The 18,057-nt window shown below is 26.5% G+C and overlaps 1 protein-coding gene across 1 annotated transcript in view; it reads left to right on the top strand.

Annotated features, from left to right (window-relative positions):
- Window positions 1–18,057, top strand: part of LOC111628704 (ubiquitin carboxyl-terminal hydrolase 24-like) — a 174,286-nt gene that overhangs the window by 68,638 nt on the left and 87,591 nt on the right. Inside the window, 8 exon segments of the mRNA XM_023372539.1 lie at window positions 723–776; window positions 4,759–4,871; window positions 4,984–5,158; window positions 5,241–5,339; window positions 8,936–8,950; window positions 10,955–11,056; window positions 16,456–16,566; window positions 17,567–17,652. Of these exon segments, the coding sequence (XP_023228307.1) occupies window positions 723–776; window positions 4,759–4,871; window positions 4,984–5,158; window positions 5,241–5,339; window positions 8,936–8,950; window positions 10,955–11,056; window positions 16,456–16,566; window positions 17,567–17,652 (755 nt within the window).

Here is an 18,057-nt window from a genome sequence, read left to right as displayed (position 1 = left end):
AAAAAAAATTAGTGTTGTTTTATATATATTTTTTTAAATTTTTATTCACTGCTTTTTGCTTTCTTTCCTTCACTTCCACCAGCACTTTCACTAGATAGAGGTCGCTTGGTAAAATATCTATCCAAAGAGGTTTGGCTTTGCCTACTTTTTAAAATGTTTATAAAACGACTTAGGCAAATGTCATTACTCTGAGCAGCAATACATCTAGTGTGAACCTTTTTGGGATGTTTCTTTTCAATAAAATCAGTCACTTTCTGATAATACCTGAGATTTCCTTTATCGAGCAAGATCCTTCCACGACGAAGCAAACATGCGGACTAAGACCGATGAACAGAAGTGAATAAAAAATGGCGCTGCGAACTAATGTAACATCGTATGGCGAGTTTTTGGTCGTATCATGGAGCAAAAATATGTTCGAATTTCATGTCGTATCTTGAAAATTTCATATGCTGGGGTGTTTGTATCCTGAGGTACCACTGTATGTATATTAAAATATATATTTAGCATAATTATAATCTAGACATTTTTTTGTTGTTTAATGATTATTTGACTATCATAAACTATTCTGAAGCTAATAATTATTATTTTCTTATTTTTAAATTTTAATGTAACACTGAAAATTTAAAAATATTTGATTATACATAATTAATAATACTAATAAAAAACTATACAATTTTATAAATATGAAAGTTTCCAAACATTTTTTTATTATAATTAAATAGGACCCTGTTTCTCTGCATAAGAAATTCATTGGAGAATGCTACAGAAGACTTGATGTAAGCTTTGTTTAGTTATTGATTTTGAATTTTTTATGTATTAGCATAAAAGTATTAAACAGTTTAATAGTTATGTTGATAATTTTATTTAAATAATTAAATTTAATATTTTGTTAAAATTAGCAGTTCAAAAGATAAGTTTTTAATATATTTTAAGTATCAAACACAGCTATGTTTAATGTTTTAGTATTTAGTTATGAAATTATTTATTTAATTATTTATCATGTAAGACTAAAACATTATTATTAACTTCTTTCAAGAAATAAAAAGTTTTAAAGTTAAAAACAAAATATAATAGACAGCATTCAATTTACAAGAAATCAAAGATCAAGCCACCTGTTATTTATATGTAAGCTATATGTAACATATGTACAGATTTCTTGTATGGAATAAGTTAAACTTAAAAAAAATTCAGATGAAGCACAACTTTTTGCATTCTGATTATTGAAATTATTACAATAATGGAAGAAAAATGTATTATGTATACATGATAGCATTTATAACATACACAAATTATGTCAGGAATGTTTTAGTAAGAATCTGAAGAGATATACTACAGTAGAGCATTGATTCTCCGAATACCAAACAACCCAAACATTGGTTAACAAAAGTGTTCCAGTCAGCAAATTCAAATTTCCGCTAGTGCTGTGCCACTGCAGCAATCTTTCCCTCCCTGCCAACATTAACTGTAGGCCTACTTTAATGTACTACTTTGTGAAAACCTGACTATCGTATGAGAATTTTAATTAAATACATAACAAGTTATATTTCTTTCATCATTATTTCCGTTATTTCTCCCGTTCTCACCCCGTTACCCGAGGAATAGACCCCGGATAATGAACTGTGTAATTCGTCCGTCAAGAAGGTCATCCCTGGGACGAAGTCGTCCGAGGCGACCGCGGAAGAACGCCCCTCTCCCCAGGAGACTACTATATTGCACTATTTTACTAATTGGCTAGACCGTAAAAGACAAACATGTGTTCCTGTATGGAGAGTAGACAAGAGGTCACCTACAAAGGTCACCCTTACGGTGAGAAACATTACCTAAAATGGTCAGTCATCTCCCCAGGTGATGACGAATTTAACATTAATTGGTCAAGCGATGTCTGCATTGTCATCACCCATGATGGGGGAGACTGTCATAAATCGGGAGAATTGACATATTACGTCAAAGGAGTCCCCGAGATTTCCCACGCTAAAAAGGTATAAAAGGGGAATGATCAGAGGTCTCGAGCATGATCATCGGAGAAAGAAGACTACAAGCGTCTCCTCTAGAAAAACTTTAAGGTTTCTGATTGCCGACCTAAAGAGGTAAATACTTAGATTGTTTTTTACTTCACTCTCTCTCGGTATACTCGGGACTTAGAAATTATTGTCTCTCGGTATACTTGGGACTTAGAAATTATTGTCTCTCGGTATACTTGGGACTTAGAATTTATTGTCTCTCGGTATGTTCGGGACTTAGAAATTATTCGTCTCTCGACTTACTCGGGACTTAGAAATTATTTGCTCTGTACCTTTTGATAGGTCTTAGAATTATTTGAGTCGAGGACCTTCAACGGTCCTACTTACGGGATAGACGGACATCGGTTGTCCGATATCGTCGCGACGCGAAATTGATATTATTATATTTTCACTTTTGTTTAGAATTAAGATGTACCCTAATGTATTTGTAACATTCTTGTGTTTATATTAAATGTGTTGTTCCTAAATTTAATGACTTTTACTGTGTACTACCGACACCTCATTACGACTTCATTACGCCTCCCACTCCTTTTGCCCTCCTATAGCCATTTCCTGACAGCCAAGTCGGTAAGTGGGGAGAAGCTCTCCACTTCAGCCCCCTCGGTTAGCACAACTTTATATAAGATATGTATTTGTAAGACATATGATACAAAACATATATAGTAGAGTTTTGTGTTTAATATATTTTTCATAAATGATCAGTTATCTGAAAAAGCACTTACTCGAACAATCTCAGTCCCGAATTGTTTCGGATAATTGATGCTCTACTGTATCTGTAATAATAAGTTATTAAAATTTAAAAAAATAAAATACATTCAAAACATATAATATGATCAAAGAAATTGGAAAAATGTGATTCACTTTTGGCAATATCTACAGAATTACTGTTTGTAAACACACAATTAAGTTTGTTGAATTATGTATATGTATACATAGAGACAAACACATGCAAATGAAAACACTTTATTCAAAGACAATTCTTTTTAGTTGAGAAGGATTGCAGCATATTAAATTAAATTTATTTCATTAAAAATTGGAAATTATCATCAGAAATTAGAAGAAAAAGAGATATGTATATATTACATATATATACACATGCTTATCTGTGTGTAAGAGGTAGAGTGGAAAAATCACAATATAATTTGACAATCTTTACATTTTTATAAATGATATTTATAAATTAATTTAACATCATCAAAAATTATTTTAAAATTATTAACTGTTTCAATATATGTAACATAATTTAAAACAAGTTACATTTAAAAACAAATTATTATAAAAGTATTATATTTTTGCTATTTAAAAATATTATTTTTGTTTCTAAGGTTTAAATCTTTATGTATTTATTTACTCTTATTTTTATAATTCCAATAAATATAGAATACTTGATATTAAATCAATAGGAATTTGATTTTGCTTTAAATTAAAATTTAATGCCTTATATTCACAAAACAATTTCAAAATATTGAAGTAAATGAATTACATAAAATAAGAATTGAAATTTGAAAATAAGAAATTTGCAAAGAAAACTATAAAACAGGAAAAATCTTAGCAATATATAAATTATTAATTACATATTATTCATTTTTATTTTATAATTTTTAGTTATTGTAAATAGTAACTAAAAAAGATTTATTATAACAAAAGAATAAATGATGTTGGTTACAGTTGTGTGAATTTGATCAGGAATCTTCCATATTATAATAGTTATGATATATAATTATTAGGCACTGTAATAATGAAAAATATTATAATATTCTTTAGTAACTGAAGAATGATTAGTTTTAGAGCAAGTTTAATAGATAGTTTTAAATTAGGAAAATGACTTGTCTTAAAAATAATGGATACAATGCATCAGAAAACAATAAATAATGAGAACTTTAACAAATATAAATATATTTGTATATTTGTAATATATACAGTAAAAAATACAATAGATATTTTTTACTGTATATATAAACATCCACATCAAACCCAATACATAGCAATAACTTCTCCAAATGCCATATAACATCAATTATAATTTTGCAATAATAATTATAAGTTACAAATAAATTTGGCACTAGAGGGAGGTGATAGGTACTATCTTGTATTAAATTTAATAATTGTAATTTAATTATAATTATTAAATTTAATACAAGATGGGGCTCTGGGCCAATTTTTTTCTTCTAGTTTAGTCTAAAGTTATTTAAAAATTATTTAATTAAATTATAATTATTAAAATTTAATATGAGATGGCTCCTGACACCTTCCTCTAATGTCAAATTTATTTGTAACTTATAATTTTTATTGCCAATTTATAGCTCAATGTTATACAACATTTGGAGAAGTTATTTTTTATTGTAACATGATTAATGCTATGGTTACATAATTAGTTGAAGAAAGCTTGATATACAAAATATAAAAAGGCGGTGAACATGTCCAAATGCATAGGAAATATACTTTATCATATTGAGTATATAAAGTTCAGTATTAGTATTAAATTTTGTATCCAGAAAAATTTGAATTAATTTTTAAAGTTTTTATAAACATAGAATGCTTTTTAATTTTTGTAATGTAACTAAATTTATTGGAAATAAACAATTACTCCAATAAATTTAGTTACATTATTACAACTAATTACTATAGAAATTGTTAAACCTAAATTATTTCATTTATTTATGTTTAATATTCTTTAAGTATATTATTTATTCAATTTGAGAATTTTTTGATTTATGATTTATATTTTGTTTGAAAGATTGTGACAGGAGCAGTTGGAGGAACAGTAATGTTAGAAGCTGTGTCTAATGCAACCAAAACTTTAACTGCCATATCTGTTTCAGAAGTTGCCTCATTTCCACCAGCAATAAGGTATGTTAAATATTTCATATATAAATATTTTTATTGTAATAACAAGACATGATTTAAGAAGTTGTAATTAATTTATTAACCTTTTTCATATTTATTACTATTGTATTTTCAGAATGACAAAGTTGCAAAATATTTGCCGTTTGTTGCAAATAGCTGAAAGATATATATCTTCTATAGAAGAATTGCACACAGCACCTCGAACTATATTGCCACATGGTTCATCTTTTATTGGATATCCTGTTCTTATAACATTAAGTATTGATTCTAATAAAGAAATAACAATTATGGTATGATTAATTACAAATTTTATATGCTAAGATGATTTTATAATTTTAGTCTTAATTATTTATACATCTTATAATAATCTAGTGCCATAGCAATGAAACTTTAGGATCTCTAAGACAACGAGTAGCCCAATATCTTCATCTAAATGCAGAGGAAATTCAATTACATTGGGGAGATATAGAAGTAAGATTTAATTGAATATATTTTTATCAATTCATTACAAACATCCTATGTCTGTTATAATAAATTTTATTTGAAATAATCACAAGTAAATATATTTAATCATCTCGATGATAACTATGTAGCCACTTGTCAAATATAAAATTAATACAACTATTGTATCATATGATAAATGTGACTATTTTTTTATTTTAAGTTTTAAATATTATATTTTACACAAATATTTGATGATGATATAATACAAATTTTAGAATTTTTAATAACAGCATATGAAAGCCTATGAATTCAAGACAAAGGAAATTACAAACTTTAAAATTTTTACTGCATCATTATCAGAGAATTTCAAAAGATGTAAAATGCTTTATGCTCTCTACATTATCATTATTGAAAGTACTCCAGATTTGTATACTATTATACCATTATTTTATAATATTTTAAATTTCTTCAATAAATATCAATATATCTGCATATAGTATTAAATTCACTTGCTGATAGATTTAAAACCTTAATTCATTAAAATTAATAAGGATTTAAGTAGATTTTTTTTAAAAACCTCGAAGTTTTTTTGGCTTTTTTTCAATAACTTATCAAGGCACTCTTATTGCTATAGACTAAGGTTTCTCATTTCCTGGGCCTTTGCTTGTCCCAGGATTTTGGAAAAAAGTGAACTGTTTCCCCAGGATCCTGGGAAAACCCGGGATATAATTATTTTTAAGATATAAAATAAATATTGAAATCAAATGATATATTATTTTTCATTTATTTAAGTAATTTAATATGCCTTGCAACCACCAAAATAATAATAATAATGCTGTGTAAAATATGTATTAAAAATTTGAATTATGTAGAAATTTTTAGAAATAGAAAAAATTTTTTAAAGTTTGCTAAAAATTGTTTACAAAAAAAAAATATGCCTTTGAATTGAGTTGAAAATTAAAAAAAAAACAAACTTAGATTAAACTTCTAACTTAAAAGGAAATTTTTGTTTTTTAAATTAAACATAATACGAAATATTATTGTAAATTTTTATAATAAGATTTTAAAAAGCAAAGATGATCAATACTCAGATAACTCAATTTGATTCTTATTTTACTAAATAAAAGTCCTGCTACCAAGAATGCCTTTTTCAATTCAACTGATGTGGGTGGAATCGTCTTTAATGAATTTAAGAGAAGACAGATGTTATGTGTTTTTTCACCCATAGCCTGGAAGATTTCTAATTCATTTTTGAGATGTGTTACAGTATTTCTTTTGCCATCTAGTATTCTTGATTTGTCTACCTCGGCTGCTTTAATAGCAGCATCAAGCTAATGGCCTGATAATTTGGCAGTTCATTCATCTTTAATAATCATGTTTATGAAGAAAAACTTCATACTTGTTTGTATCCTTGCCCAATTTGCACAACCTGGCATAATGCAGTTATTGAAGCTACTGGGCATGGTTAAAAATTAAGACAGCATAAACACAATTATTCCATATATTACAGGTTCTGACAAGTAAAAATTTTCAGAGTCCTGTCACAAATAAGCTACATATTAATTATTGAAATCTGTGACATGCCACAATAAGCAAAAATTTTAAAAACTAATAAGTAGGCTTAAAATTAATAAATACGAATGTATTCTGATGGTTTATGAGTTAATTATACTTTCTATTTGCAAAATTTCTTCAACCTTAACACAAAATAAGAAAAAAGTGAATTTTAAGAAATTTGCAGGATTTCCAAGGATGAGAAGAATTTCTTGGGTTTTAAACAGATTTTAAAAACTTAAACAAATTTTTGAAATTTTTGAATTTCGATTTTTGAAAAGTTTTTAAACTTAATTTTTTACTTCTAATGATTAGTTTTATTCAAAAATTTGTTTTAAACCTTAACCAACTTGTAATTTTTCCCATCTACATGTAATAGCAATTTACATTATTTTTTAGAAAATTTTTTAATATTTTATTTATTTAATATTTTTTATTTATCTACTTCAATTTTATCTTATACAGCAACCATTTTTAAACAAATTTTATAATATGTCCAATCAATTTTTAATTTCAATTTATATTTAATAATCAGCTAATGTAAATAAAAAAAAAAGATTCTTTTTTAAATATTATCTGTAAACATGTATGTATGATGTAATTTATAACTATTTTTTCTTTTGATAAGGTCTGTACAAAAATAAGAACTGAAGAGGGGTCTTAATGACAAAAAGGGGTCAAAATGCATTTTCATTAATAAAGCCAATATCAATAAGAGTTCCTTGTGTGTTAAGTTACTGAAAAAAAAGCCAAAAACTTTAGGTTTTTTAAAAAATCCACAGAAACTAGTGATGGTAGAATTAATTAAAGATTTTAGTAATTTAGCAGTAATTATTAATAACAAATCTATTTGGTTTCATAAATTATTATTGTGAGATTCTAGTCGGGGGTACCTTTCCACTAGGATTGTTAGTACCACTTAATTGGCGGCTAGTTGTTGAAACTAGTTCTCGGTCGTCTACAAGAATGGCTTTTCCTAATCTAAGGAAATCGAGTGCGGAGGGACTTATAGTTATAATAAATTTAAAGCGGAATTTGGTGATTGTGAATTCACCTTCTTCCTCGTCAGGATCCCAACACCAGTTAATCAAATTTAGATACGCGGATTAACACGCGTGTGAAGATATGGATGTGATTCAAACAAAGATGAGACATTTCTTTAACACATAAATAAAAGAATTTAATAAACTAGAATAAACAAAAGTATACAAAATGGATATAATTAAACAATTCAAACGAGCGATTTAGAGAGAATATGGATGCAATTAAAATATACGTGTCAATAGAGAGAGGTCACAAATTCATTTATAATCACACTACCTCAAAGTTTACTTTGTCTTTATGTTCATCTGTATTCTATGATCATACTTCATTTCATGGTGAGGTCTTGATTTGGCACAATATTAAAAGTTTCTTCTTTTCTTCCTAAATTAACTCATTTTTATACTCAATTGGATACGACTAAGGGCGTTGGCCTTAGGGAGCGAATATGGAACACCTCTTTTATCTATGAGATCTTCTGACGTACTCCCCGAATCATGGAGATCTTTGACTATATCTCCTTTTGTGACCAATCAGCTTATTTGTCTTCTCTCACGTGAACGGATGAAAAGGGGAATTATTGAGAGGTCGACAATTCCCAGAGTGGTGAGATTTGTGATAGATAAGTGGAAAACAAAAGGATGTATCTACTTCCATTAAAGGAAGTGGCTCTTTTATCAGTTTTCTTACGTTAGAAAAACGATATTTTCACACCAAAATGAAAGAATATTTTACTTCATTATTTTAATTTTATATTTAAATTGTTAATTAGACCCAGGGGCTATTCGGATCTCACATTATTGTGATATCATTATGTAATTAATTAAATTTGCAATATATATTTTATTATACATAAATAAATATTTTCTTTTATTTCTTGCAAGTATGTTAATTTTAATTATTGAAGATTATAAAGCTAAATATAATCCAAGAATATATTTTAAAATTATTGTTATATATTAATATAACTTTAAAATGACAGAGAATTTTGTATTTAATATATCATATATGTATACCTAATGCTGCAGAGATATAAATCTCAAGTAAGTTTGATAAGTATTTTATTAGTTTTTAGAAAAGCTCTTAAATTTTGTATTTGTTATTTAACCATTAGTGCATATGTGTTTTTATGATTCTATTTAAGTTTTTCATATTTCTCTAAATTGTTAGTTGCATAAGATTTGTTATCTTTCTCTGTCTATTTTAACACAGAGAAAAATATATATTTATATAATTTTATTTTGGAGCATTAATTTTCTATAACATGTTATATGTGGAAATATAGTTATGCTTAAATTTAATACAAAAATAACAATGTTTAAAATAATTTTCTATATTATTTGAGGTTTGAAAATGAGTAAACAGATACAGTAGAGTCCTGCTAGTCCGAACACCACTAATTCGAATATCTGCCTAATCCAAACATGTTTCAGTTGGCGAGGAGAAAATTTTTTAGTTTACAAAATATGTTTTTTGTATTTTTCAGTTGAATTTTAGTAGTTTTAATAGTACAAAAAGATTTAGAACTCCACAACAAAAAAATCATATTTTATTGTTGTAATGTGTTAATATTGTACAAAATTAATAAATCAGTGTTTGACATGGCCAATTAAAACAGCAGATCTATACTGTACTTACACACAAAAACAGAAACAAAAGTCATGGATGATGTTGGATCTACACAAACTGTACTTGTTTTACTGCTTGCTTTTGCATTATTTCAATTATTCGGCTAATCCGAAAATCTGTTAATCCGAACAGAGCTCAGTCCCAATTAGTTCAGACTAGCGGGACTCTACTACATATAAAATTTTTGATTGTGCTTTTTTTTATAGTACATTATAAAGTTTAATTAAATTGGGGCTCTTACAAATACAAGTCTTTGTTGATTAATGTGGTTAATTAATCCCTCAATGCTACTATGTATATCAAAATTGCATTAATCAAATACAGAGGTACCTTGGTACACAACTGAACAATCAAGACCCACTAGAATAAATTTTTGGTTAATAACAAATATTTTTATTTTAACAAACAAAAATAGCAAATTCACCAACACTTTATTTGCTGAGAAAAACATGTTATCTATGTTAAGTAAAGATAGCTGTTAAAAACCACATTAATTAATAGTTCTGCTACATATAAAAAGAGATTACCACATTTAATTTTGCACATTAATCAAATTCTGCATTAAGCAAAACTGTGTTAAGCAAGAGATACTGTATGTGAAAAATGCAATAAATAATATTAAATGAAAAGTTGTTTCCAAATAGTTATTGGAAATATAATATTTTTTTATGAATTATAATTGATGTCCAATTTTTCAAAGTATGATTTTAATTTTTAAATAGATAAAGGATGTTTATCTGAATTGTTTGAATTTCTCTTTGATTTAATTGTAATGTTATCCTTATCTGAGCTTTGAAATTATTTCAGATTGAAAATTGTATTGTCTAATAGGTCTTCTAACAGTTTCACAATATCATTTGTAAATCTTTTGTCTTCAAAAATCAATTTTATTAAAATTTTGTTTGATAATCTGAAGTTGAAAGATAATTTAAAAGTGTTTAGCTTGAATAAACTCATTTGGCTTCTCTGCTATTGATTGTTGTTCACAAAAGTTTTTTAATCAAGTCTTTCTCTCAGTAATTTTATTGAGTCTAAAACTGGAGTAAAAACTTTTATGAAATGTTATGTGAATGATATTTTCATAACACATAAATGATTGATTTTCCTGTGAAAAAATAGGTTTCTTATTACATATTTCTATAATTTCTATCTAATAAATTAATGGTTGATCACTACACTTTTTTATTATAAATATATACTTTGTGAATACTAATTTATTTTATTTATAAATAAATTTATTATAGTTTAATTGCAGGACTGCAATAAAAATTATAATTTAGTGAATATGTTACTATATTGTTATATTTTATTGATTTTTGTTTAAATAAAATTATTGTTTATGTAATAATTTGAATTTTGTAATGAAATTCCAGTAGACTTTTAAGTTTTGTTTTAAAATACATGCTAATATCTTTTAGTTGGCAATATCTAAGGATCAGAAACTAATAGGACAGTTATGTCTGGAGAATAATCCTATGCTTTCTGTGAAAGCAACTTCTGGTGCTATTGTTTTAAATAAAGTAAGTGATTTTTTACATTTTTTTAAATTTTGAAATGCCGTAATTATTTTTGAATTAATTTCCTTGACTTATTTTGATTGTAAAATGAAAATCAGGTAATATATAAATTGAAGGAATCAATTAGCAATGTTTCATTTATTTTTTTGTGTTTGTCACAAACAGCACTTATAGGCATTTGCTATCTTTCTCCATTCCTCTTTTTTTTTGTTCTCTTTGTGCCTGTTCTTTACTTTGTTTGATGTTGCCAATAATATCAGGTCAGTCCATAAGTTCGTGTGCATTTTTATCTACAAAAAAAGCAACAAAAAATTTTAATTAAATCTTATTTCAATCTATAATGTATTCACCATTATTTTGTACAATTTCTTGCCATCTTGATGGTAGCTTTTTAATCCCGTCTTTGTAAAATGATTTCGGTTTTGAACCAAAATATTCAGAAATAGCCTTTTTTACATTGTTCTCATCCTCAAAAGTTTTTTCTTTTAAAAAATTCTGCAAACTCCGAAAAAGATGATAATCACTGGGAGCAATATCTGGCAAATATGGTGGATGAGGTAAAATTTCCCAATTGAAGCTTTGGAGTTGAGCTAACTGTAAATAGCTAACTGACAACAACATCATCAGTTAGCTATTTACAGTTCATGTGGTATTCATTTTCCTAGCTTTGAAGCTTTGTCTATGAACAGTTCCATGGGATGAATTTAAACGTTCCGCAATTTCATCAACCGTTAACGATGGTTCTGCTTCAACTAGTGCAGAGAGCTCATCATCATCAAAGTCAACGGATCTTCCAGTACGAGCCTTATCCTCCACACTAAAATCATTATTTCTAAATCTTGCAAACCACTTCTGTGCAGTCCTTACACTAATTACAGTTTGATTATGAACAGTATTTAATTTTTTGGCTGCATTTGTAGCATTCTCATCACTTAAAAATAAAAAGTATAAAACATGTCTCTTATATTCGTCTGTTACTTCCGTTTTAACGAAAATAAACAACTGAAATGTTCCCAATTCTGAACAGTATTATATGAATGAGATCCAATTTAACACTTAAGTGTAAAAAGTATCACATTAGACTGGCATTTTTAATAGCAAAACAAGATTTTTCTCAAGGTCATAAAATACGCACAAACTTATGAACTGACCTGATATATGGCCTGTGTTAATGAGAGAAGTAAATTTACCAGTAAATTTACTTCTCTTATTAACACAGGCCATATTAATTTACTTCTCTTGTTGTATGTATCAGAACCATGTCTTCTTTTTCTTGTTTGGTTCAATGTCACGACTGGGTGAATTTATAGACATTTGGCAATTTTCATCATCAACTTTTTATTTCATAACTTTATTTGTCGAGACGCATTTCGGGTCTTAACCCTCTTCGGTCGGTTACACAATAAAACATAAATATAAATTTCTTATATTACATAATACATAATAAAGTTCATTTAACATGACCAAAAACGTTTGGAGTTAATAAACTTGGGTTCACAAGGTGTCATAGTATGTCTTTTAGTACATAATATTCTATTATGATAATTAAAGACATACCATTATATCTTGGAATAACATGTATATGACAATCGAAAATACCATTACAACTCGGAATAACGTATATACGACAACCTAAATATATTAACACTAAAATAACTTGTAGGGAGCTGCGGAAATATATTTAGAATGTAATTCAGAGCCACAATATATATTTGAAATTTAGAGAAGCAGAAATTATCATTTTAAATTTAGAAAAAGGAATACTGCAGAATTAAAGAATAACAATGGCTTTTAAATCTTTTAAAATATTTGATTTTGATATTTTAAAAGATTATAAAAGTAAGAAAATTCTGCAGTTATGCAGTATTAAAAGTAATAAAATTCTGCAAAAATTAAAGCAATGATTAGCTATGTGTAACAAATTAATGTTGATGTTTATTTTTTTATAATATATTATTACGTAGAAAATGAAGATATAATTTTTTCAAAACTGAAACAGTTTAGTAAATTTAGTAGAACAAAACAAAATATTGTAAAACAATTCAAAATAAAATGTAAGAAAACACACAGTTGAATATATCTTTTTCACATTTCAAAAATAATAAAAAAATCTAAGTTAATTTTTAAAAACAAACAAAAGATTTGAAATTAGCACAACTCATCTTGATTGATCAAGTGCATCACTGTGAAAAAACGTTTTTTAGTAATATATAGATATTATAAAGAATTATTTTTTATTATACAGTATTTTATGTGTAGATACTAAACTGACCTTTTTTCACATTTCCAGCTATTTTGATTTATACATAAAGCAAATGTGTTCCAAAATGAAGCAAGAGCAAACAGTGTTCCAAATTGAAAAGTTTGACTATAAAATCTTTGATAAAAAGCATGATGCTGATCTCTGAACAAGGTTAAAAATGTTTGCTTTATGTATATATTGAAATTGCTGGAAACATATGAAAAGGTCAGTTTAGTATCTATTTATACAAAAGTTCCAGCTAGAAAGAATACGTTTTTATATTTTATTATGTTTTCTAAGTTTTGCAAAGACAATTTAAAATTCATGAAAAAAATTGTAATTATTGTTTTAAATATTTGGCAATGTAGAAAAACTACAGTGGAAACTGCTTTAAAAAGTCATCTTTGGGACACACAAAAATTATCTCTAAATAAAGGAGACTTTTTAATTACGAAAGGAATTAATTTTTTTTCATTTAAACTTTGTAAAAACTTCATTATTTATTTAAATTGTTGTACTTTGTTTAACTTTAAAACAAGTAAAACGGCAAAACCGTATTTGGTCCAAGACTATGTCTTGAAGAATCTACTAAGTAGAATCACTTTGATGCTCAAGGTGGGTCTCGGTCTCATTCTCCAATCTTCTTTAGTATTGCTGCTTTTGGGCAAGATCATTCAAACTTTGCTGGCCACGATGCATTTTCGATGAAATTAACTTATCCAATTTCGAAACTTCTCTTTGTTGCGTGTCGGCCCAGGTTGAATTTTTGTCGATGCGTAAAGAAAATTTTCTGTTTTTGAAAAATAATTGTGGCTATTGTATCGTCCGAAATTATTTTTTTTATTTTGTACAAACAATATACAGTTTAACCTGATTATAACATCTTCGGATATAACAACAACCCTAATGTAACGTCAAATTTTTATCGGTCCCACGATTTTACTATACTAGATAATGTTGAAAAAATATTTTTAAATATTTCTACTATAGTTTGAGGATTTCCAAATTCATATGTGTCATTGATCGAAAACAGATTTTGTTCATATTGATATTTTAAAAATAAATTACATTTATTATTTAATTATATTTCTTTTTTAAATTAATAAAAAACTTGTTACCATAAATTGAAATTTAGCAGTAAATTTTTACATACCGTATTTTGACGAGTATAAGTCGCACTTTTTTTACTACTTTTTGGGGCTCAAAATCATGGTGCATCTTATACTCGACAGGTAACCATTTTTACAGTGAAATTACCTACAGTAGTGATCCACTCTAGGGACCAACCTGTGCAGTGGTCCGTTAAGCAGATGGTCCTTCAACCGAATGACTATAGTATCTAGATTATCAGAGTAGCGACACATGAGTCATCGCCGCCATGTTCTGTCGACTGTCATCACGTGACCTCTGAGTTTACATTAAGAAATGACGATTATTTCAGTTTAATAAAGGTATCGATTCATCCATCCGTCATATTCTTGAATAAAAGAACAAATAAAATGCATCTTTAGACAATCCTATTAAAACAGTTTTATTCTAAATTTTTTGTCTCAAAATAGGGGTGCGTCTTATATTTGACAGCGACTTATACTCGTCAAAATACGGTATATAAAATAAGTGTTTCTGGTTGTAATCATTTTTATTTCCATGATGCATACTGAATTATCCAGTTTTTTCAACATATTTTATATTTTAGTTTCTTTTTATATTAATTGACTGTTAAATTATCATATAACTTACAAAATGCACAGCAAATTACTGGCTGCATCAAGTAGTTGACCATTTAATTTCCAAACATTTTTATTGAAATCAATGGAGAAAAAAAATTGGTACTTTCAAAAATTGGCTGTTATGTAAAGGTGATCGCTTAAATAATTAATCACAAAATCAATTTCCACTATATAACTTCATCTGCAATCATTAGTTCAAATAAAAATTGCATTTTTTTCCCAACCAAATTAATTATGTTATTGATTTAGTTGAATTAATTATAACATCCAAAACTTTTGCCTGCATAATATTCTCTTTAGGAGAAAAGATGTATGTTTTCTTCTTCAAGGGAAATTTAGCAAGATTCAAAAGCATTTAGGTGTTATCATTATTGAACTATTGTATTTTGTTGATTAAATCCCAGGATTCAAATAACCCTGGTTTTTGAATTGACTCTGGATTGAAAATTATGGGATACATGTTAACATAATGCACTGTACAGGATAATGTAATTTAGAATGATGGATAAGGAGTTTAAAATGCTACCTTTTCAAATCATCTAGAGTTAGACAGTGCTTTCTTTTCCAACATTCATGGTAATACTTTTTGAAATAAAATTATAATTATTGTCAAAGGCTGAGTGTGGAAAAGTTGTGACCAAGTCTAAGTCAAGAACATATCAGCTGAAGAGTAATTGAAAAAAGTCTTCAAAGTGTTCAAACTCTGTTTTAGAAAGAATTACTGAGATATAAGATAATAGTGAAGATATTCCTACAATGGAATCAAAGCAGACATGAATGACAATGTAATATGCAAATTAGAAGATGCTAAATCAGGTTAACTATGAAAACAGCAATTATTTGTTATGTTATACAGCCAATAAATGGTTTTGATAATTTGGAAAATCTGTGAGTAATTAAGATACGTCTTTTAATTTTTATCCACTTGTCTCCTTTTGCAAGAAATAAACCCCAGGACATGCATATTTTAAAAATAACCCCCAAGTTTAATAATGAAATGCAGTATTTTAAATTAATGATAAAGTTTGATTAAAGTTAGTGAATTATGTACAGAGTTACGTGAAAGTTTGAGTGGCTTAAATAAAAGTAGTAAACAAAATATACAGGTTATTTTCAATCTTTACTTCACACACACTCACATGCACTTGCGCATGTGCAAAGTCATCATTTATAGTATCATCTACTTAGGATCTCATATTTACAGATGGATTCCAGTCTTATTTTTCTTAGTTTAAATAAGCATAAACAAATAATGTGTATTTGTTAATAAATAAATTTGTAAGCTAATACAAAATAAAAAAATAAGAGAAAGACAATTTTTATGCATTAATAATAATCATAAAAATAATAATTTTTTAGTCAGAATTTTTTAATATCACATATTATCAGTATTAATTTATATTAATATTTAAATGTTTTGAAACATTTAGAGTGAAATTTTCCCATCTTCTCCACAAACGTTATTGGAATCAGTAAATTTTAATTCATTAGCTACAGCATCAAGTGGATCTTCCATACGTTTTTCTTTCCATTTAGAACAAGTAAGAATTTTAATATCTCTAATATTTTTTGTTTTCAAATACAGAGTGTATTAAAATTTTAGAAATTTTGTAATTGTAAAATGAATATTTTATATTTTTGCTGACTGCAATTAGTGTAAGTATAATTGATAATACATTACTTTTGTTAGTCCTTTTTAATACATTTTTGGATAGTTATTTGTAGATTTTGGATAGTTATTTGTACAATAAATTTCAAATAACTTTATAAAAATAAAGTTTACAGAATACAAATGCAGTAACTTAAGAATCATATTGATCAATTTATTATCTGATATCTTAGCATTTAACTACTAATGAATTATCAAGACTCTAACCATTGATATGCTATTAAGCTACTCTTCTTGAATTTTATTACACTCTGGATAACTGAATAAATTATTTCAACATTTATTTTATTTGTTTATTCATTTTTTATTATTATTTTGTCATTATATCTTCTTTATAATTTTTTTTATTGTAATTTAATATAAAGGAGTTTTGTTTGTATTAATAATTTTTATTGATGATAGTTCATAAATCATATTTATTAAATAGTAAGAGATTTAGTTTTTCCAGTTTTTGTTTTAGCAGCTTGCAGCTATTACATAACAAATTTTTTAAAGAAATATTCAGCCATATAATTTTCAACTGATTAAAATGGACATTTAAAACATATATTATTTTACAACTTTCAATGCAAAGATCATTATTAATGATTTCACTGATAGTCAAGAGAATCAATATTTATAATATGATAAGAATAATGTACAGTACATCAAGTAGTTTAAAACTAATTATGGTTTAATAATGTTGAATTAATTTAATTGTTCATATATGAAAGTGTTAATTCTTCTTGATTGAGTTTAAGATTTGGTAAATTGATGTGTGTATTTTATTCAGGCAAGTATGATAGTTTGAAAAAATATCCAAAATTTATGAATTATAAGATTAAGTAATTAAAAATTTTAAAATTAAAATGTAATTATAAAAAATAATTTAGGAGAAAATGTTGCCTGGTGTTGTGATGTCTTCAGGAGGTCAAGTTTTTTCCATGTTGTTTCAATTGGCGATGCTGGAGGATTCAAAGTAAGTATTAAAAACAGAAGTTTTTAAAAAATATAATAGTTACATAATATTGCAATTATAAGAATTAAATTATTAGATAATTCATTTTGAAAAAAGATTATTAGTTGATATGTTTTTTTAAATTATAAACTATTTTTAAAAATTAAACTTTTAACTTAACTTTTAACTTTTAAATTAACTTTTAAAATTAAATTCAACAATGAAAATATTTATTAAACATTTATTTGCTGTTGTATTTTTTTTTATAATAAATCTTTGATTTTTGCTATTCTTCTTTATGTAAAAATTCTGCAAAAACAGATAATTTTAAACAATGTTATTCGAAAAAGAAAATAAAAGTAAGGAAGGTATAGTTTTTACAGCATGAAAAAGATAATTAAAAAGTTTGTCACTAATCCTTTTTCT

This window comes from Centruroides sculpturatus, unplaced genomic scaffold, assembly GCF_000671375.1.
Source record: "Centruroides sculpturatus isolate CEXI.00-Female unplaced genomic scaffold, Cexi_2.0 scaffold30, whole genome shotgun sequence".
NCBI lineage: Eukaryota > Metazoa > Arthropoda > Arachnida > Scorpiones > Buthidae > Centruroides > Centruroides sculpturatus.
This window is presented reverse-complemented; position numbering and strand designations above follow the sequence as displayed.